At 37.1% G+C, this 22,508-nt stretch overlaps 1 protein-coding gene across 4 annotated transcripts in view; it reads left to right on the forward strand.

Annotated features, from left to right (window-relative positions):
• The window catches only part of XRN2 (5'-3' exoribonuclease 2), a 79,625-nt gene that overhangs the window by 45,744 nt on the left and 11,373 nt on the right, over positions 1-22,508 (forward strand). For all 4 annotated transcript variants that reach the window (XM_058563328.1, XM_058563331.1, XM_058563330.1 and 1 more), the window contains 7 exons: positions 988-1,071; positions 2,272-2,369; positions 3,012-3,091; positions 4,460-4,516; positions 12,011-12,079; positions 12,175-12,306; positions 14,572-14,699. In XM_058563328.1, coding sequence (XP_058419311.1) covers positions 988-1,071; positions 2,272-2,369; positions 3,012-3,091; positions 4,460-4,516; positions 12,011-12,079; positions 12,175-12,306; positions 14,572-14,699 — 648 coding nt within the window. The remainder of the gene's footprint in view (positions 1-987; positions 1,072-2,271; positions 2,370-3,011; positions 3,092-4,459; positions 4,517-12,010; positions 12,080-12,174; positions 12,307-14,571; positions 14,700-22,508) is intronic.

The raw sequence follows: 22,508 nt of genomic DNA on the forward strand, positions 1-22,508 counted from the left end.
ATATATAATAATATACAGCAGAATATATATATGCTTCAATAACTTTGCATATTTTTGTAGTAATGGATAATTGCATTCCAGTGTGATTCTTTGAAAATTATGCGTGTAGGTCCAAATAATGACCTTAATTCCAGCGCACTCCAGAGGACAGTTTTCAGCCTAAAAATGAACAGCCACTATTCTACATGCCCTCCTGGGGACAAAGTTATTTAAACAAGTCTAAAAATTTTTTGTATCTAAATTAGTAGGTTTTTTTTTTTAATAATTTTATTTATTTATTTATTTTTCCCCAAAGCCCCAGTAGATAGTTGTATGTCATAGTTGCACAGCCTTCTAGTTGCTGTGTGTGGGACGTGGCCTCAGCATGGCTGGACAAGCAGTGCGTCGGTGCACGCCCGGGATCCGAACCCGGGCCGCCAGCAGCGGAGCGCGCACTTAACCACTAAGCCACAGGGCCGGCCCTAATTATTAGGTTTTAAAATGTAAACAGACTACTATGCGATTTTAGAGCTGAAAGAGACGTTCCACATATTCCAGTTGAACAGACCTTCTGAGTATTTTGGTTGAATGATCTCTTTTTACAAAAGAAGAAACCAAGTCCTAGAAAGATAAAGGGATATGCTCAAGCCCTTAGGAGATTACTGGCTTGCCGGAAGGCATCCTAGTAAATAAGTAAGGTGAGAACATAGACCGGTGTCCAGGTGGCCACTTGTTCATTTAATTTAAAAATTTTGTCATCACAGAGTAAAGATTCAGCAAACGTGGTTTTCCATATGAACCCTTTTAAAGATGGAAAACAAATAGAATTTTTTCTTCTACCACCACGGGAAAGTATTTATATCTGAAATTTGGCTAAATAGAGTTCAGTTCCAAAATGTTTTTATATCAGCAGGGAAATTCTACTAGAAATGTTTATATGGACCAACGGTAGTTGAAATTTAGGTGATCCTAATAGCTGGGCCTCTTGGTGTGCATTTGTCTCCCCAGGTGTTGCTCTGTTGCCATTCGTTGATGAGCGAAGGCTGCGAGCTGCCCTAGAAGAGGTATACCCAGACCTCACTCCAGAAGAGAGTAAGAATCATACTTCCACTTGGTCGACATTGAGTCTGTGTAATAGAGACTTTACATTTCCTTGTAAAATTAGACCTTTTTTTTCATTTGTCAAATTTCCCATAAAGGGGGCATAAATCATTGATTTTACTTCTTTATGACAAAAGTTAACTTTGCTTCTTAAAATTTATTATCCATAAGTTGCATAGTAATTAAATAAAATTTTTTAACTTACAAGTATTTGTTAAATTTATTAAAAAGCAATACTTCAAGAATATATTCTGACTTTTTGATTCTTTTTTTTTTTTTTTTTTGGTGAGGAAGATTAACCCTGAGCTAACATCTGTTGCCAGTCCTCCTCTTTTTGCTGAGCAAGATTGGCCCTGGGCTAACATTCGTGCCCATCTTCCTCTACTTTATACGTGGGACACCTGCCACAGCATGGCTTGATAAGTGGTGCATAGGTCTGCGCCCAGGATCCAAAACTGTGAAACCTTGGGCCACCGAAGTGGAGTGTGCTAATTTAACCACTACAGCACCCGGCAGGCCCAAGACTTTGATTCTTGTATAATATGCATACACAAAAGTATTTTTGCATGTTGGGAGGGTATTATTAATTTCCTCCATCTCCCTTCTTCCCTTCATCCCCACCAAATAACAATAACTTTGCTTGAAAGGTTAGGTTGAAACAAAGGCATTTGCCCTCATATTGCTAACTTGAAATGTTATTTTACACAAAAAGTGGCATTTTGTCGTTAATACTGACAGTTAAAAGTATTGGGAAATTGTAAAGCTGGGCTTTGTTGGAAAATTTATTTAATACTAGTATAATAAACCTATAGAAATAATTATGAACCATCCATAGGATAATCTTTGTTATTAGATGATGCAATTTATTTGTATTTCCTCAGAGAATGTCTATATGTTTCTTATAGTAAGAAATTAAGTTCTGTATAAATAAGAAAACTTTATCCCTTATCTTGCAAGACTATATTCAGGTATCTTTTAGGGATAATTTTTTGTGATAGTCATTGATCTTCGAAACTTTATTGTCAAAGCTTTGTTTCTTCTACAGAGATGCATCACACGTTTAGGTCTATTATTTTTTGTAAACTTTATAATTAAGTTTTTACAATTTAGGTGCTTCCTATTTTACTCTCATAAAAGTTGCTTTTGTAGGTATAATTGTTAGATCTTTATTCTTTTCTTACTTTCCCCCAGCTAGAAGAAATAGTCTTGGAGGCGATGTCTTATTTGTGGGGAAACATCACCCACTGCACGACTTCATTTTAGAGCTGTATCAGACAGGTTCCACAGAGGTATGGTCTTTTTTTGCCATCATGAAGTGTGTTCAGTTAGTATAATTATTTGGTTAATTAATTGAGAATGCATTTAAAAATTTTTGGTAAAGTAGAAAAAAAATTTACCATTTTAACTGTTTTTAAGTATATAAAAATCTGTGGCATGAAGTCCATTCACAATGTTGTGCAACCATCACCACTATCCATTTCCAGAACTTTTTCATCTTCCCAGATAGAAACTGTATACCCATTAAACAATATTAAACAATACTTCTCCATTCTCCGCTCCTCCCAGCCTCTAGTAATCTCTCTTCTATTTGCTGTCCCTATGAATTTGCCTCTTTTTGGTACCTCATATAAGTAGAATCATGCAATATTTTTCCTCTTGTGTCTGGCTTATTTCACTTAGCATAATGTTTTCAGGGTACATCCATGTTGTAGCATGTGTCAGAATTTCATTCCTTTTATGGCTGAATAATACTCCATTTTGTGTACATACGCCATTATGTTTATCCATTCATCTGTTGATGAGAACTTGGATTGTTTCCACTTTCTGGCTATTAAGAATAATGCTACTGTAAACATCGGCGTCCAAGTATATGTTTGAGTCCCTGATTTCCATTCTTTTGGATATATAATCAGGAATGCATTTTTCCACAGCCAGTGGTTGTACCACCTGAACTATGTCATGGGATTCAAGGAAAGTTTTCTTTGGATGAAGAAGCCATTCTTCCAGATCAGTAAGCATTCATTTGTATATAATTGGGTCAACTAGGAGGAAGTTTAGTTAGCATCTTTTTCCTTGTTGCCTAAATATTTTATTTTCTAGTAATAGTGAGGAAACAAAATAACAACAGAAATCTGCTGGGCTAAAAAAGACTTGGCGTCAAAGCCCAGCTCTTCAGCGTAGTAGCTCTGTCAGAGCTGTGACATGTCTGAGCTGTGACATGTCTGACAGAGCTACTATGTTAAAGAGCTGGGCTTTGATGCCAAGTGCAAGGAGCCCTGGAGGTCCCTACGGAGATCCACAAGGTCAAAACTATTTCCATAATAATACTAAGATGTTATGATCTTATTTCCTTTTGTTGCTCTCTTTCTTTCTTGAGTGTACAGTGGAGTTTTCCAGAGGCTAAATGTAATGTGATATCTCAAGGGACTGAATCAGAAACAGATAAGAGAATCCATCTATTAAGATAGATATCAAGCCAGATATTAAAAAAATTTTCAAAAATGTAAAACAATGACACTTCTCATTTATTTTTGTTTTACTTTGTAAAATAGTTTTTCATAAAAAAACGTTACGTTGACTAAATATCTGTGTATGTTGTGTAATCTATTACTGTTATCTTTAGTATTTTTAAAAGATTTTCAGATTTCTTAATTAATTTCTTAATTTTCAATTAAAATTAACCTTAATTTTTAATAGGTAAATACTGATTGACATAACCAACATAAACAAAAGCTCTTTGAGGTCCTCAGTTTTTAAGAGTGTAAGGGGGTTCTGAGATCAGAGTTTGAGAACTGCTGCTCAAGGGTATATATCGAGGAATAGAATTTTGCTAATGAAAGATGTATCTTCATCTTTTCTGGATAATGTCGGGTGGTTTTCCAAAGTGATTACGCTATTTTATAATTTGAGTGACTGTTTGTGAGAGATCTTGTTGCTGTACATTCTTGCAAACTCTTGAAATTGTCACTACCTTAATTTTTGTCAATCTAGTGGATGCCTATTGGCACCTTGTGGTTTACAGTTGTGTTTCTCTGATTCCTAATGAAATTGAATGCCATATGGTATATTTATTAACCGTTTGGTTTTCCTCATTTATGAAGTACCTATTCTCTTTTTCTATTCACTTGTCTGTTCCCCCAACCCCTCCTCATGGTTTGTTGGTATTCTTTACAAATTCTGGTATAAGCCCTTTGCCCATAATAGTTTTCTGTTAATGAGCTTACAAACAAGGAAGATGGGGTCCTTTTTTAAAGATATAAATGATCATATTTTGTTGGTGCATTTTAATGATTTCTCTTTCCTAAAGCAACATCTTACTTCCACTTAGCAAAAAGGTTACAATTTACGAATAGATAATTCTTCTCTTCTTTCTCTTTAGAATAGTGTGTTCTCCTGTTCCCATGTTACGGGATCTGACACAGAATGCTGCAATCAGGTCAGTTTTCCAAAATACGTGACATTCACCCAAAACACAACTCTGAGCTTGCAAATAAGTTTAAGAAGACCTCCGATTCACAAGGAAATGGCAGCTATTATTCCACCAGTGCTTTGAGATTGGAGAGTCCCTGTATTGCAGACCTCAGAGCAGAGCCTCTTGACTTTAAATTATGTGTATTGTTAAGGTTACTGATTTAACAAGCTTGTTTCTCAGCTTTCTGGTTTCCCCTGACAACTTCCAATTCTTCCGGGATTAGGCAAGTGGGAGGTAGGAAGTAGGAGTTTCTAGGGATAGTTTGCTATATAGGAGCAAACAGACCTCTACACCCCAGAGGCCCACACAGCGTCACTGTATTATAACAGGTTGTTTTAATTATATTATAGTTGTGGCCCTGCAGAGTTTAAAAAGCAGACTGTTATATACTTGATCTTGGTTAAGTTGAGGTAGAATTAATTTGTGGAAATTTTTATCGATAATTATTATAAACTTAAAGGGCTAATTTCTGCTATCTGAATAACTTATTTATAGTTCATTTCTTCAATGGTAATAGCATTTTCTATTGAGCAAAAATAATGTAAAATATAATATGACTTTAGAATAAAAATCAACAAACTTACCTACTCATTTGTGTAATTATTGTATATAATTACTAATCTTGATGGCAGGGTTTATGTTGTCATTTTTGTCAATCTTTAGGCAAGACTAAGGCAAACACAGTCTAGTAATTCAAGTGTTTCATAAAAGCCTGCTTGGGAAGGCTATTCCTGAATCCTCCTTTCCCACTCATTATTGCTTTCACTCTCAAGAAATAGTTTAGATTCTACTTAGATTTCTCATTGTGAAGTATAGGCATATTTATTTTCCTGTCTTTAATGGATTTAGATAGCAACTGCGATTCTAGAAAGTCTTTTATTTCAGGAAAACTGTGGGGAATTTAGAAAATCTTCCTAGATGAGTTGCTGTTATTTATCTTCACACACAGTTTTGTTTATCTTGACCCACTGTTTGTCCTGGCTCTTTGTGTTTGGGCTCTTTTGTTGAGGGTGGAGTTCAGAATTGCAAGCTGTGCTCCTGCGCCCGTCACGAACAGTCTGGCTCTGACAGGTCCAGTGTGGACGCTGCCTGTTAATGCTTGGGGTCTGCGGCTGGCAGTGGTGCTGCGGCCCAGTTAATCCCACTGGTTCCCTCTTTGGATTGTCACTTGTTTGCTTGGGCTCCTCAATTTTTCTGCATGTTTTCGAGGGCCTTCTTCCCCAGCCCTTTGGAAATGGTTAATTCTACTTAACTTTCTAATTAGTTAGAGAGACTTGCCCAAGGGAAGAGTTACAAAATTGACAAATCCTGGAGTTTTTGTTTGTATGATGTTATTGTTGTTGGTTTTTTTCCTGAGCCTGAAGGGGCCTTTGGTATTATTTGGCGTCCACTGTGTTCACAAGATTGTTAACTTTATAAAACAAATCCCAGATCTAGGTGCATATTTAGGTATAGATTGAAAATAACTTCATAATAAAATTGATCTGAGTTAATTTCCGAGATTTGTGAAAGACCAAAGTTAATTTTTACTTTATGAGGGATTTTCAGTGTTTTCTTTGAGGGGTAATGTTGAGGCTGAGATCCAGTTTACTGCAGTTTTTTGTGTGTTTGTTTACAGGCTTGTACATCCCAGTGTTGTGTTTGCTTTATAAACGAAAATCTGAGAATGCAGCCTCCAGTGCCAATTGCCGGTTATTTCTCTCTATTTTGACTCCTGGCATTTTTTTCCCTTCTCTGTTTGTATGGTATTCCATTCCATATTTGAGAAGTTGTTTCCTCAGGTTGAATTTAGGTGGGTTCTTCCCATTACGTTAGGTCTTATCTGTAGTGTTGAGAAAGTATATTAAAGACGTTATTGAAGTGTCTTAAGTTCACAGAAGGATCCTTAGAGCATACAGTCAGCTGTAACCTAGGAGATCTTTTTTTCTCTAATTCCGATTCCATAAATCATTCAATGTGTTAGTAACTCCACTTTGAATAGAACTGAGCTATCTCCCTTACTTTTCCTCATCCTGCTCTTCACCATTGTAATTTGCTTAGACCTAATATTTTTAGAATAATTCTTGGTTAACTTTTAATATATAAAACCTGCATATGATTTTAAAATTACAGAAAAGTTATCTTCCCAGTGCAGCAAGCACAATTTTCTGTTCATCTGGAGGAGTACATGCACGTGCACACACATACACCCCTTTGTTCTACCTCAAACTCAGTACTCTAGACTGACGTCTTTGTCCTATGCCCGTCACCAGTTCTCCTTGCCAGTCTCTCCTTTGTGTCTCTGGGCCTCCTGTTTCCCCACTTGCCCAAACTAGGGAGCCCATTATATGCTTTGGCTTCTCACTCTACATTACTCCCTTTATCTACACCACTGTTGTGGAATATTTTTTTCTTTCAAATTATGTTTCATATGTGGCTCTTCCCAGTGAGCCTGTGTTGTGTTTTCTTCTCCTGAATGACTGTAGTGACCTCACAGCTGCTTTATTTGAGTCCACCTTCCCCCTGAATCTATTGGCTTATCTTTCTTAAACACTACTGGCCCTCGGAAATCTTTGGTTGCTCTGTAGTGCTGGTGTAATTACACTCGTTTGCTTTTTCAAGGAAGGCCTTTTATAATTTGGCAGAGCCGTAGCTCTGTGTCTGAATCCCCACAGTTCTTTAAGGACACTGGTTCCTTGCTACCCAGGTGGGTCCCTTCGGTATCCCATTGACCTCTATGCCTTCCTCCCATTGTTTGGAATGTTCTTCCCTTTGTAGCCTTCATTGCTTTTCTTATCTTCTAAAAGGTAATCTATAATTTGTGTCATCTTTATATTTGTTATTTTCGTCAGTAGCGTTGTTAGGTTTTTCTTTTTCTCTCATCGCACCCAGCATAGTTTTAAATCCATGTAAAAGCTCATTTGTTCTTAGTGTTGGAACCAGTGTTTGCTAAAGTCTTCTAAGAGCCTAAACTTGTTTCTTCAGAGGAGTATTTTCACACTTTCTGTATTCACCTTTGGATGAGTCAGGCAAAGGATAGACTGTTTCATCTCTTCAAGGAGATTTAAAACATGTCATGTGTGTGAAGATAGGTTTTTCATATGACCGTTACTGCAGTGTGTGTCAGGCTCGTGGTTGCCGAGCAGATGACTGAGAACCAGACGCCTGCAGGAGGCGGAGCACATGCAGCCAGGAGCAGACTCGATGGTGGACAGCACTGGGGGAGGTGACCCTTCCCTGCGTGTGACACTTCACAGCACGCTGAGCTGCTAACCTCTTCTGATGAAATGTCGAAAATGCATCTTAAGTCCTATAAAACTCTTTAAGTGTTTTCAAATATCAAGTCTATGAATTGTGGGATTTTCCCTGCCAGAACAGCTTGCCTTGGTGTTGCTGATGTAGCTTTAATCGTGGAATGTATCTGGGAAAGGTAGAGTAAAAGTGAAACTTGATATTTGGGATTTTCTGCTTTCTGTGTGAAGTGTGCTAGTGCTCTCAAACAATAATGGTACTTGAAATAGCATTTCTAAGGATAATTCTTAAAGTGAATTGAATCAGAAAAAGGTGTCGTACATTCTGTTCCTTTTCTATTGAGACTTGCTACAGTATTTTCTTACTAATAGTCTTTAAAGTGCTACTTGTGATACAAATAAAAGCACTGTTCAGTTTCCTTATTTTCAACCATGCTTAGGTTTTAAATTTTTATTTATTTTGTCCTGGGTGTGTTTATGAAGACAGTTAGGTGATTAAAATAATAGGGAGGTTAAGTACCAAGGAAGGGATCCATTATGCTGCTCCTGGGTCAGAGCTGGTTTGTGGGATAGAAGCTTCTGCTGGGTGAGTCAGCACTGTTTCACCTGGAAGAAGGGCTTAAAAATAATTGTCCTGTTTACAGAATTAGATAAAACAATGTAAATCTAAACACAGTTCTCTTACCTTACCTCTTACCTTACCTAGGTTAAGTCCAGAGGCTGTTCTAACTCATTTCCTCCCTGAAGGTGCTCCTGTCTTATCTCAGTGTTAGTGCTTTCCCCCCCCTGAAAAACTCTCCACGATTAATCCCTTTTGTTTCTGGTGGTGGAAATTTGTCAAAGAGTAATCTATATTTTTTTCTCCCTCTATTATTTCCATTATATTTATTTATATATTTTATTATAATAAAATTATTTCCATTATTTTTAATTCTCTACCTAGAAGAATTTGAATTACATAAACCTGGAAGAACTTCAAAAGTTTGAATCCAAATAAAATGTTACCCTTTGGGTCTTTGCCTGATGGGTTCCTGGCTAATTTATCTGTTTCACTTTTTGCAGATTTGTTTAAGTTGTGGCTGATGTTAACACATTGAAAAAGTACTGTTGAGTTGTGCTTTAGCTTCTTTTGTTCTTTAATTTCTAAAAACATAATAGTTGTTACTCTACATTTTTTGGAACAAATTAAAATATGAAAAAATCTCTCCACCAGTGAAAGCTTAACTCATTTTAGGAGAGAGCAAGTCTTCAAACCATTCTCAAAGATCCAAGAGAAAAGAAAGCTTTAATCTTTGAGATCATAGTGTCCCTTGTCCCTTCAACAGGGACCTCCAAACTTGTTTTTAGAAACTCCTTTTCTGTCTCCTAATGGCTCGTACCATATTAAGTATATAGAGAACTCTGTTGAGTGTGGTTCTGAGAGGAGGTAGGGGAGATCGTGGAGATTGTTTTCGTATTAGCTTGGAAAATTTTTCCCTTTCAGAGCATGAGCATGAATAATGGAATTTTTAAGACAATTTTATTGAGAAATAATTGACATGCAATAAACTGCACATATTTGATAAACAAATTCATTTGTTTTCCCAAACATTAGTTTCAGCTGTCTTGTTAAATCTCATGTTAAAACCGTTGTCCTTTGGGAGAGATTATCCCTGTGACCCTGGGATTTTCTCATTGGAAGCTTGTTAACTTGGCTGTTTCCTTCATTTTCTTAGTCTCAGCTCTTTCTGTGCGTGACTTGCAGATCTTCATCTCAGAACCCTCACCTGAACGTGATCTGCATTCCAGTTCCAGCCCTGCCATTTCTTTTTCTTGCCCGACTCCCACCTCAGGTGCCTGTTGAAGGCCCTTGCCTAGACCATGTTGGTGACCACCTTTTGGTTCTCTCCCTCTGCTCTCTTAACACTGCAGTCAGGTGCTTCTTTCTGAATTGCATCTTTGATTGTTGTTACTCCCTTACTCCCAACCCCCGACTTGAAGTGGCTTCACGTTGTAGTCAGAACAAGCCCTTGACGACAGTAACCCAGTTCCACCAGCCTGTCTTACTACCTGCTTCTGTTCAGAAACTTTTTCATTCCAATCCAGCCTTTCTCAACTGGGGTCTTACCTGAGAGTTAAGCCTTGAGAACTTAAAGCATTCGTAGCATGTAACGAATCAGTTTGTGTCCTATGCCTTTAGAATAGTACTAGTTATGTGTCTTCCTTGGGAGAATTGAGAGTGCAGTCACTCAAATCATTTTTTAATAGGGCTTACTTCTCTCTCAGATCTCCATTGAGAAGGCTGCTCCAATTAAACTGAGCTACTCTTTGGTTCTGGGACTGCTTTCCATGTCTTTGTTCCATTTATTTTCTCTTCCATCCTGTAACCAAACCTGTCCCATCTTAAACCAAAGCCTCTTGGGTGATGTTTTCCTTGGTCCCAGGTGAAAGAACCCCATACGCACATGCTTTTATCACACACTCTCAAAGACATATGTGTGGAAGGCATGTGCTTGCACGTGCTTTGACTTAGCATCTTTTCTGTGCCTGTTGTTGCCTTTTCCACTTTCTTCCTTGTAACTGTTATTAAACATTTCCTATTTCCTTTATTAGAACGGGAGGCAGACTCAATGCCTGATCAGTGCTTGTACCCCCACACCCACCGTAAGACCACGTATGCAGTGGGCACCCTAGGGATTTGTTTAGTACACTGCTGAAAAGCCCCACGGACACAAAGATAACTGCTTTGAGACACTTTAGTTGCAAATCTTACTTTATTACCAATTTTCTGTCTTTACTTTGTATCTATAAAGCCCTAATGAACCCAAATACTTAACTACCATTTTCTCTATCACCCTCTTAAACCTTTATCACTGCCTGTCCTACCTTGCCCTGCCCTAAGCCACCTTGCCCAGTAGAGAGCATTTGAGATCAAGACAGTTGCCAGTGAAGAGTGAGTTGTGAGAGGAACAGACTGAGTAAATGAAATATTGTTCAGCTATTCTTGAACTCGTAACATTTTTATTATAAATGAAGCTATCTGTGTACTTAAAATACATAGTTGAATCCTACAACAGAAATTTCTCTGTAACACATGGGCCCTAATTATTTAAAGTGGGAGTATTTGAAGAGAAAAAAACTGAGCTATCTAAAATGTCGACCAGTTCAATAAAACTTTTTTCAATAAAACCTTTTTAACTGATTGCAACTATAACCTGTAATTTTGGAAAATATAAAAAAGCACAAAAAAGGAAAGGAGATGATTATACTGATAACCTTGTGATGACTATATGTCTAGTCTGTTGTATATGTATTTTTCCCATGTCATTAAGTATTCTATTACTAAATTTTTAAAAATAGCAACTGAGGATTTCACTTTTAGGGAGAACCATAGTTTCTTTAACTAGTCCGCTATTATTCATACACTTAGGTTTTATAGTTTTTCAACATTATGAATACTGATGTCGTGAGCATCCTTAAGTATAAATCTGGCACATATCCAGAGTCCTAGAAGAGGCATTGCTGTGTCAGGAGGAAGACTTATATACTTAGCAGCCTTTGGGATACACACACACACACACACACACACACACTCACTCACTCACTCCACCAGAAAGGAAGTTTGATCCAACTTATATTCAAAGTCCGAGTGTACAGCCTTTATGTAGTTGTCAAATTGTGACTGTTTCATTATAAAAGAAAAACACATTAGTAGAGCAGGATACAGAGTTCCAACTGGAAAGTTTAGTGTTTTTTTCCCACAGATTATTTGTGTTCATTTTTTATTTTGTGTGTGTTTCTAATGGTGTTGGCATCTTTTTTTTATTGTAACAAGAGCTGATCTTCCCTAAAATGCTAGAGGGAAAGTCTTTGCCATGGGCTAAACAAAATGAAAGGTGTTTTAAAATATTTTGTTGTTGTAAACCTCTTTGACCTGTCTCCAATATCATATTGGTATTTCTTGAGAGTTAGTGCAATGTATATTATTTTTCTGTGATGACCCACAGTTAGCTAGAACGTGGCTTTTCCCACAGAGAAAGTTACATGAAGCCTAAGTACTAGGAATTCACGGCAGTTTGGTGAGGCAGATATTTAGCCATTTGGCAAAACTAATTGACTAAAATAATTTTGAGGGAAGACTTTTGAATTTTCGTTATTCTGTTTATACATGTGAAGTATCTCAATTTACATGGTGGTTAATCCAAGGTAATGTGATAAATTCATTAAATTGTGTATTGTTCTCTTCTAGTATTAATTTTAAAGACCCGCAGTTTGCTGAAGATTACATTTTTAAAGCCATAATGCTTCCAGGAGCAAGGTAACAACAATGCAGTTATAAACTATAAACTATCTAGCTTTATTTTGTATAAATGATGTTTATCCCTATAACTAAATACTGTATTTTCAAATCAGAAAACCAACACCAGTACTGAAACCTAGTGACTGGGAAAAATCCAGCAACGGGCGGCAGTGGAAACCCCAGCTTGGCTTTAATCGGGACCGGCGGCCTGTCCACCTGGATCAGGCAGCGTTCAGGACTTTGGGGTGAGTGGTAGGTTTCTATTCTTTGTATATTTTGCTTTTTCTGAATCATCCACAAAGCGTTAAGTCAGTATTTATGCCACAAATATTTAAGAGACCGTAAATACAACCATTTTGTGGATATTTTGATGACTTTGATACTTTCCTGCTTTTCTTTATTTTTTAAAATTCACTTCTGTTTCTTTGGTTTATGTATTGCTTTATGTGTTGCTTGAGAATTCCATTGTTTTCTCTTAAGAGGTTTTACTATTTTTCTGACAGTTATTTCAAAAGAAAAAAGCATTCTCTTTACCCTCCAGAAAGTTTTAGCCAAATTAGTGTATGACAGAATCTGTTTAAAGTGTTAACCAGTACGTTGGTACACAAAGCTACCAGTGTTCTAGGTTTTTGCTTAACCAGTACTCAGTGATGTCTTATTGTTGCTTGAATTTGCGTTTCTTTGCACTGTTAGTGATTGAGTCTCTTTTTTTATCATTGAGGTCACATTGGTTTATAATGTTTTGTAAATTTCAGATGTACAATCATTATATTTCGGTTTCTGTATAAACTGCATTGTGTTCACCACCAAAAATCTAGTTTCTGTCCGACACCATACACATGTGCCCTTTTACCCCTTTCGCCCTTCCCCAAACCCCTTTCACTCTGGTAACCACCAAGCTGTTTGAGATTGAGCCTCTTTTAATATGTCTACTGGTTGGTTGTATTTCCTCTTCTGTGAATTTCTGATTTTTATCTTTGCCCTTATTAGCTATTGAATTGTCTTTTTCCTAGCTATAGACAGAACTATATATAGAGAGAAGGAACTTGGAAACAATAACAGGTAAAGCTGAAATAAAAAGAACCACAGAGGCCAGCCCCATGGTGTAGTGGTTAAGTGCACGCACTCTGCTGCTGGCGGCCAGGGTTCGGATCCCTGCTGTGCACCGATGCACCGCTTGTCAGGCCATGCTGTGGCGGCGTCCCGTATAAAGTGGAAGAAGATGGGCACAGATGTTAGCTCAGGGCCAGTCTTCCTCAGCAAAAAGAGGAGGATTGGCATGGGTCTTAGCTCAGGGCTGATCTTCCTCTCTCTCTCTCTCTCTCGCTCTTACATACACACACACACACACTAAATAAATAAATATTTAAAAGGAACAATAGGCTGGGGGAAATATTAATGAGTTATTGTTTATGAATTACCAATGATAACTCATAAATAGATATTTCCAATTCATAGGAAAATCTTAAGATTCAAAATGGGATTTAACAGTAGGTTGCCATCAGCATGTATTATATAGTGAATAGTAAGGGGCAGTGTGGTATAATGGTTAAGAGCATGGGCTTTGGATCCTAAATATCTGAATTTAAATGCCTTTTCTACCACTTGATAATTTTGTACAAGTTACTGAACCGCTCTATGCCTCCGTTTCCTGTGTGTAGATGGGAATGATGATTACACCTACCTCATGAAGTTGTTGGGAGGATCAAGGGAGCTAATGTCCAGCAAGTGCTAGGCTAGTTCCTAAACACTGTGCAAATGTTACCTGTTGTGGTGGTGGTTTGTTTGGGAAGTCTTCATTCTTAATAGTAAGAGAAATGCAAATGTAAAATATTCTTAAGATATCTTTTTTGCGTTATTTCAGCTATTTTAGAAAGCAACATAGAAGTACCTCTAAATAGAGTTCTGAATTCTGAAGGTACTCTTAACTTTGATCCAAATTCTTATTTGGAATTTATCCTGAGAAAATAGTTTTAGAGGAGCATAAAGTTATATGCCCAAATATCTCTCATGCATTGTTATCTATAATACTAGTACTAAAGGAGAGGACTGTAGTTAGTAAAATATGAGACATCAACATGGTAAAGTGTTCTATAGATATACATATAATTCTGAAGACTATGAAAGATAAAGGGAAATGTTTGATATGGTGAATTGACAGTAGCAAGATACAGAGTTGGAGTGTACACTGATAGCAACAGCATGAGTCCTGGAGGACAGAACAAATGTAATACAAACCAAGAAAAATAGACTCAAATTATTTTTGACATAAAATAATAAAGTGATTATCAACTAAGAATCTTGGTTTGACAAATGAACATTTGTTGTCACCATTACCATCAGGTACTGTTTTGAACTTTGTTCATTATAAATCTTTTAAATTTGCCTTATCTTAATCAGATCTAGTAGTAAGGAGATGACCACTAGTGTTTATTTAATTTGTGTCAGCTGTGATGTAATGGATGCATCTACATATAATTGTTTTTTGGTTGGTGGGGGTCCTTTTACAGCCATGTTATGCCAAGAGGCTCAGGAGCTGGCGTTTACAGCACTGCTGCACCACCACCTGCACCTTATCAGGGAAACTTATACAGGCCGCTGTTGAGAGGACAGGCCCAGATTCCAAAACTTATGTCAAGTAAGTTTTTACTAATTGGTTATTTTGCATGCTAAATTAAATATTACAACAAAGGTTGGTTTCTAATTTTCATTGCTAAAAATTTATTATATCTGCGGAGATAGTGGACTTAAAAACATATAATGTAGAGGAATTATAAGAGAATACTTCATGCAAAGTCTTTCAGGTATTTTTATCTTGACTATGTATAGTTAGTTGAATAATATGAATTGGATTTCTTATTTTCATTTATAAATTTGCTTCTGAGTGAACCTATGCAGAAAGAGGTATGTGGAATGAATTGCTGTTTATTCCGTTAACACAGGTATTGGGGCAATTAAGTCAGGTGCAGTAGATATGGAATTGCACGACTTAATTACTTGAAAGACAACAGTATCCCTTTCTTGATCCAAATTGTATCTCAGTACTACCTAAGATAAAGTGAGGCATTGCTTTAGGTAGGAATCTGCCTTTAACCCTGTGCTTCTGTGAAAACCTTGGCCTTTACCTGACTCCTTATGACTTGTTTTATGGACAGAGGTGGTTCAGAAATGTTAAGCATGAAAATAATTACATGGCATTGGGATTGCAGTGAAAAAGGAAGAAAATAGTTGAATGTTAGACTTCATAGATTTTACATTCATTTTAAATTGTATCCCCATTTAATGTTGTTTTTGAGTTCCGTGGCTGTTTCCATTTACCAAGAAAGTATAAAGCATGTGCCAGGTTCTCAAAGCCACTTTCTTCATGAAGCCTTTGCTTCTCCAGTCCTGGTGGTCTGGTTGCTACACAACCAAACAACAGTGGCGTGGCAGGGGGAGAGGGCAGTGTGGCAAGATGCTAACATTTGTTAAATCTAAGTGCCATATCATTTAAATGTTTTTCTGAATGTTTGAAATATTTCATAAAAATTCAATTTAAAAAAGAGACAGGGCTACACTATTGCAGAGAACCCTCAGAACTCTTTTTAAAGCAAAGTTGTAGTTGTGAAAGAAGTACCAGATTAATGTGATGATTGTTGGGAAGTATTTATGCTATATGCCTACCACTGTTTTCATGCTAATTAAGTTACAAACCATTTTTTAACCTGAAGCCCAGATTTTCCAGATACAGTACCCAGGAATAAATGGGTTCTCAAGGTCTCAGTCTCTCAGGGCCCTCTGTGTTCAGTGTATTCTCTCTGTCTTTCTGTCTGTTTCTCTCTGTGGCTTTGCTGTGTGGCTTAATGACATTGAATGGAGCATTAGACTCCATTGTGAAAACTATTGACTTCAGCGGTTTTATTCTATTTAGTGAAGCAGTGAAGGGGCACAGAGTTTAATGGTCCTTGTGAAGATCTGCTTGGTGCAATAGTTTATTTAGCTGCTTACCCCCCAAGATTTAGCAAATAACATTTCTGAGTATTTCCATATATGGAATATACATCAAGCCATACCACGTACAACAGAGGAGTCTAATCACTTCGAAAGACCTATCTGTTCCCTGAGATTTTACCAGTAGATAGTGAAAGCACATTCAGCTTATTTTTAAAGCCAGCTGTTTATTGATACATTCCTTATCAGTTCCCTTTTTCTTATGTCTCTTTGTCATTTACTTCTATTCATAATGGTATCACAGCTTCCAAATAGAAAAAAAATCCAGATGCAAAATGCTAGGGCCAAGTATAATCTCTGTGGGTTATTTTAGCCAATATTTCTCAAGATGTTCATGAGAAATTTCTGAGGTTATTACATTTAGTAAACTTTGAGAGATCTGAAAAGAGATTTGAGTAGCAAAGGTGAAAGCATGTGCTCTCTGTTAAGCAGCTTCCTTCCATTTTGTGTTTCCTAAGGCCCAGTTGCAGGGCCTGCTGCCGCCGTAGTCTATCCAGATATCACCTAGACAGCTACTTACTTAAAACTTTTTAAAATCTTTTTTTTTACTTAAATGGATTTATTTTAAATTTATAAATTATATCAATACTATGACGCTATGGGTTAGATGTGCTTGCTGTATTTTTTCAAATATACATCAAAATAAATACATATCTATGAAGATAAAAAGCTTGTTCATGGACTCCCAGAAAATCACCTGTGGTATGCATACCACACTTTGGGAAATGCTGCTTAGATCAGTGGGTCTTAACTTTTAGGGAGTCGTAGACCCATATGAGAATCTAAAAGCCATGGACTCCCTTCCTGGAAAATCACTCAGTGTAAGGTTCATGTAAATCTGAGTGCTCCACCACGAGGTCCTCTTCCAGCCTGCAGGACCGTGCTCCAACAATAAGGGAAAGAAAGAAGTCAGAAAGTTCTTTTTATTTATCAAGGTCACACCAGAGATAAAGAATTTCGTGCCTTTAGGGGCCTGCAGTTTTATAGTTCTTGGTTTGCCTTCTTTAGAAACAGACAACTCTTCTCAGCATCTGTGCATTTTATTTCAAATAGTAGGGTCCCCTCTCCCCTTCTATTACTTTGAATAACTCCTCATTTTCCATTGTTATAGCTCTTATTAGATGTAATTTGTTTATACTTACAAAGAGACTTTGATTAGAACCTATTCCAGTTAGAATCTCTTTATTTTAATTATGTCATTAAAAATAGGAAATACGTTTTGTAAAGTAGGGATTGACTTAGAGCAAGAAACAAGTGGCCCTCTCTGCCTGGTGACTTGTAAACGTTGAGTCACCTGAGGATTAGTGCTGGGACTCTAATTATATTTAACATCTTTTCATAGAAGGTGGGGATGGGAGGAATGAACAAGTTAAAAAATTGAGGACAAAAGGAAATATTCCTAGTTATTTGATGTGAGTTGATGTGTTTGCAAGTAGTATTGTCTTTTAAATATCATTTTCCAATTGCTTTCTTGTATGTAGGAATAGAGTTGATTTTTTAATATCGACTTTGTATCCAACAACCTTACTAAATTCATTTATTCTGAAAGTTTGTATGTTATTTTGGATTTTTTGCCTACACAATCATGTCATCTGTAAGTGACAGTTTTATTTTTTCCTTTTCTAATCTGATTGCCTTTTGATCTTTTTGCTTTATTGCACTACCTAGGACCTCTAGTGTAATTCAGTAGAAGTGGTGATGGTGGACATCCTTGTTTCATTCATTCCCAATCTTAGGGGAAAACTTGTAATATTTCACCATTAAAAATGATGTTTGCTGTAGTTCTTTTTTCTTTATAGATAACCTTTATTAGATTGAGGAAGTGTCCTTCTATTCCTTGTTTCTAGTGGGTACTGAATTATATCACGTGCTTTTCCTTCATCTGTTGAGATGGTAAAGTTTTTTTTTTCCCCTTTCTTCTGTTATGTGGTGAATTACATGGATTGATTTTCAACTGTTAACCTGGCATTACTGAAATAAGCCTAGTGGGATGTGATATAGTGTTCCTTTTTGTATGTCACTGCCTTCTGTGTGTCAGTATATTGTGGGTGTTTTTTCATCTGTGTATTACGAGAGAGGTTAACTTATAAGTTTCTTTTCTTCACACATTGTGGCCTCATAAGACAAGCTAGAAAGTGTTTCCTACGTTTCTGTTCTCTGTAAGGGTTGCTGTACGATTATTGTCGTGTCTTAATACTTAGAAGAATTCAATGGTAAAGCCATTTGGGCCTAGCAATTTCTTCATGAGAAGGTTTTTAATTATAGATTCAAGTTCTTAAGTAGATATAGATTGTTCTGATTTTTTTGTTACTTCTTGTGTTGGTTTTGTTAAGCTCCCTTTTTTTTGTAGAAATGTGTCCATTTATTCTAAAATTTCAAATTTATTGCCAGAGTTGTTCATGATATGCTCTTAATATCTTTGTAATGACTATAGGATTTTAAAATTAATTCCTGGTATTGGTAATATGTATTGTTGCTTTTTTTTTTCTTGATTAGTGTTGCTAGGACTTATTTAATTTTATTGGTTTAGTTTTTTTTTTTTCTCTTTTCATTGAACTAACTTTTAGCTTTGTTGATCTTTTTCCTGTTGTATGTTTGTTTTCTATTTAATTGATTTCTGCTTTTGTCTTCATTATTCTCTTGTAGTTTCTTTGGGGTTAAATTGCTATTCTTTTTCTAATATTTTGAGATGGAGACTTAGGTAATTTATTTGTAGCCTTTCTTATCTAATATATGCACTTGAGTGCTGTAAAAATTTCCCTCTATCATTTCAGCTTTGTGTCATGTATTCATTTTGTTTTGTGTCATATTCATTATCCTTCAGTTCATAATATTTTCTGATGTCTATTTTGTTTTGTTATATACTCATGGATTATTTAGAAGTATATTGCTAGATATCCTTCTTAATTTAACTGTAGGCTAAATTTCTACAAGTGGTATTGCTAGATCAAAAAGTATGCTGAATTTCTAGACTTTTGGTTAATATTGCCACATTAACCTCCAGGTAAGAATATACCAGTTTATACTTCCTGTAGCCTGCAGCAGATGAGAATTTCTAATATCCCAACTCCCCCCAATACCAGGTGTTATCATTTTTTAAAAGTTCTTTCTAATTTGTTAAGCAAGGAATAATATATCTTGGTTTTAAGATATGATTTTTTAAATTGTGCTTTGATCATATTTTTACTAATCAGTTTTTCTTTGATAAATGGCTTGTTCTTGTCCCTTGCTGATTTATTAATTTGTGTGGGAGTCTTTCTCTTTATTTGTAAGAGCTTTTTAAAGCTCTTTTAAGCAGTAGAGTGTGCAGTTACATCTCCTTTCTAGAAGCTCAACTCTGGTTTTAGAAAAGACTTGGTGGTGGTTCTAGTTAGGGAGAGAGAATGAAGGTCTGAACTATCTATGGCAAAGTGGATTCAAAGTGGAGGAGGTAGGAGAGGAAGAACTGAAGGGCTGGATAATTGAATGTGCTAAGTGAGGGAGAGAGAAGATGCAAGATGAGGCTCATGTGTGCACTGTGGGCACCTGGGTGACTCATGAGGCCTTGAATAGAATTTGCAAACCCAGGAGGGTAAAGGAATATGGACGAGTATGATGAGTCTGGTTTTTGTGGAGGTTGAAGTGCCTGAAGACGTTGAAGTCATCTGCTGGTAGTTAGTAATATGGGTCTGATACTTGCTCAAGAGAGGGGAGAGAGGGTTGGAGAGAGAAAATTGGGAATCATCTGCATATAAGCCAAAAATGTAAAAGTTCCAGAAGGATTAGATAGGTGAATGAATTTTAATTGACCTTGGTTATAAGAGAACCTAGAAAAGCTTGGGGTTGTGAGGTTGGACTTCCTGGAAGGCAACCATGTTGTTTAATAAATTATTCCCTGGGCCGGCCCCGTGGCTTAGCGGTTAAGTGCGTGCGCTCCGCTGCTGGCGGCCCAGGTTCGGATCCCGGGTGCGCACCGATGCACTGCTTGTCCAGCCATGCTGAGGCCGCGTCCCACATACAGCAACTAGAAGGATGTGCAGCTATGACATACAACTATCTACTGGGGCTTTGGGGGAAAAATAAATAAATAAAATTATAAAAAACAAACAAAAAAACCCAAATTATTCCCTGATACTTTTGTAAGAGATGTGTCAGATAAATAACTGGCCTAATCTAGAATGGTCATTGTGGAGTAGTAAATTGGTCACAGTTGTATGATAAGCCCAGACAAATGCTGCTGACTATCAGGAAAGGAAATCCCACGTTCTGTGATGTTTTTCTCAGTACTCTTTACACATAGTTCAACATATGATATGGTTTTTGTTTTCTTTTAGTTTACTGTTGTTAAGACTTTTCTGGGATATTTATTTTGTGGTCTCTTGTGACCTCTGAATTTCATATTTATGCAGACAGAAGAACTAATCCCTGCCTGTCTGTCAATCAATCTGTCCATCCATCCATCTATCTATCCATATTTCTCTATCTGTATCCTGTTCTAATTTTTATCTGATCCCTTATATTTATATTTTCTTTTGAATACTAAATCCTTTTTTTGAGATTTTATATATTTATTTGTTTATTTTTATTGAGGTAACATTGGTTTATAACATTATGTAAATTTCAGGCATATCATTAGTATATTTCGACTTCTGTATAGACTACATTGTGTTCACCACCAGAAGTCTAGTTTTCATCTGTCACTGTACAAATGTCCACCTTTACCTTTCTCCCTCTCCTCATTCCCCCTTCCCCTCTGGTAACCACCAATCTGTTCTCTGTATCTATGTGTTTGTTTGTTGTTGTTGTTTTTAAATTTTCCACATACGAGTGAAATCCGTACGGTGTTTGTTTTTCTCCGTCTGACTTATTTAGCTTAGCATAATACCCTCAAGGTCCATCCGTGTCGCAAATGGCAAAATTTCATCTTTTTTTATGGGTGAGTAGTATTTCATTGGAGTAACTGAATCTTGTAGGGTAGTATTACCCTTTTAAAAAGAGCAGTGATTTCACAGGGCCGGGCCTGTGGTGTAGCGGTTAAGTGCGTGCGCTCCACTGCTGGTGGCCCGGGTTCGGATCCTGGGTGCTCACCGAGGCACTGCTTGTCAGGCCATGCTGTGGTGGCGTCCCATATAAAAAAGTAGAGGAGGATGGGCAGAGAGGTTAGCCCAGGGCCAGTCTTCCTCAGCAAAAAGAGGACGATTGGCATGGATGTTAGCTCAGGGCTGATCTTCCTCACAAAAAATAAAATGAGCAATGATTTCAGAGGTTTTAACCAAGACCTTATTCTTGCCATGAATCCATGTTTGTCAGGATGCTTACTACCAAAGTGTATGTGTTAAGTAAATTTATTTTTCCTTCTGGTCTTAATTAGATGCATGGAATAATGTTAATTATAAACTTTGGAAATGTTGAAGGTGGCTTTTAAATCCCTAATCCTGCCTTCTTGAAACCCTAAGCTTCTGAGCCTCCTGATTGAGGAGGTGGTTTTCCTTTGGTCCTCCTGAAATAAAATAACATGAAGAGTCACCTCAACCAGCGGTGCAAGTGCATGTGAAACCTGAAGTAGCAAAGTGTAGTGGAGAGTGGTTGAGAGAACCTAGCCCCCTGGCTTTCACTCTGCCCCTTAATAGCCTTGTGATCTCAGGCAGGTGTTTGTCAGTACTCCCATTTCCTCATTTCTAAAATGATACAGAGGGGGTCGGCCCCACGGCTTAGCAGTTAAGTGCGCACGTTCTGCTACTGGCGGCCCGGGTTTGGATCCCGGGCGCCCACCGACGCACGGCTTCTCCAGCCATGCTGAGGCCGCGTCCTACATACAGCAGCTGGCAGGATGTGCAACTACGACATACAGCTGTCTGCTGGGGCTTTGGGGAGAAAAAGGAAAAAAAAGGAGGAGGATTGGCAATAGATGTTAGCTCAGGGCTGATCTTCCTCACACACACAAAAATAAATAAAGTTCTAAAATGATACAGAGAATACCCATCTCACAGAATATCCACAGTAAATGAGTTTAAGTTACTAAGCACTTGAAACAGTGCCTAGCACATAAATGATAAAAAAAATCAGCTTTCCTTTTATAGAATTTTGAGCTTAAAAATTTGGTCTGAAATAGTTTGTTTTAGTAAAATTGAGATCTAAACCATTTAATTAATCTTTTAAAATGTTTTTAGTATTATAGCTAGTTTCTTCATGTGGTACAAAATTACACTCTAGAAAGGCCATTTGGTCAAACTGCCAACTCTCTGTCCAGTTTCTGCTGTAGGTGTTTCTTACTGTTGCTCTTTGATTTGTCTTTGACGTGTCAGTTTTTGGCTGATACGTAATTGGGTACTGATAACTTGTTGGAGTCAAGTGCAGCCCTGAGTACTCAGTGTGAATAAAGCATTTCATTTCTGCAACCCAGAGAACCTGGTATGTCACTTCTCTTCATTTCAGTCAGTAAACTTGTCAATTAGCTGCATTTGAAAAGTGATTTTTG

This window comes from Diceros bicornis, chromosome 19 (assembly GCF_020826845.1).
Source record: "Diceros bicornis minor isolate mBicDic1 chromosome 19, mDicBic1.mat.cur, whole genome shotgun sequence".
NCBI classification, from domain to species: Eukaryota; Metazoa; Chordata; class Mammalia; order Perissodactyla; family Rhinocerotidae; genus Diceros; species Diceros bicornis.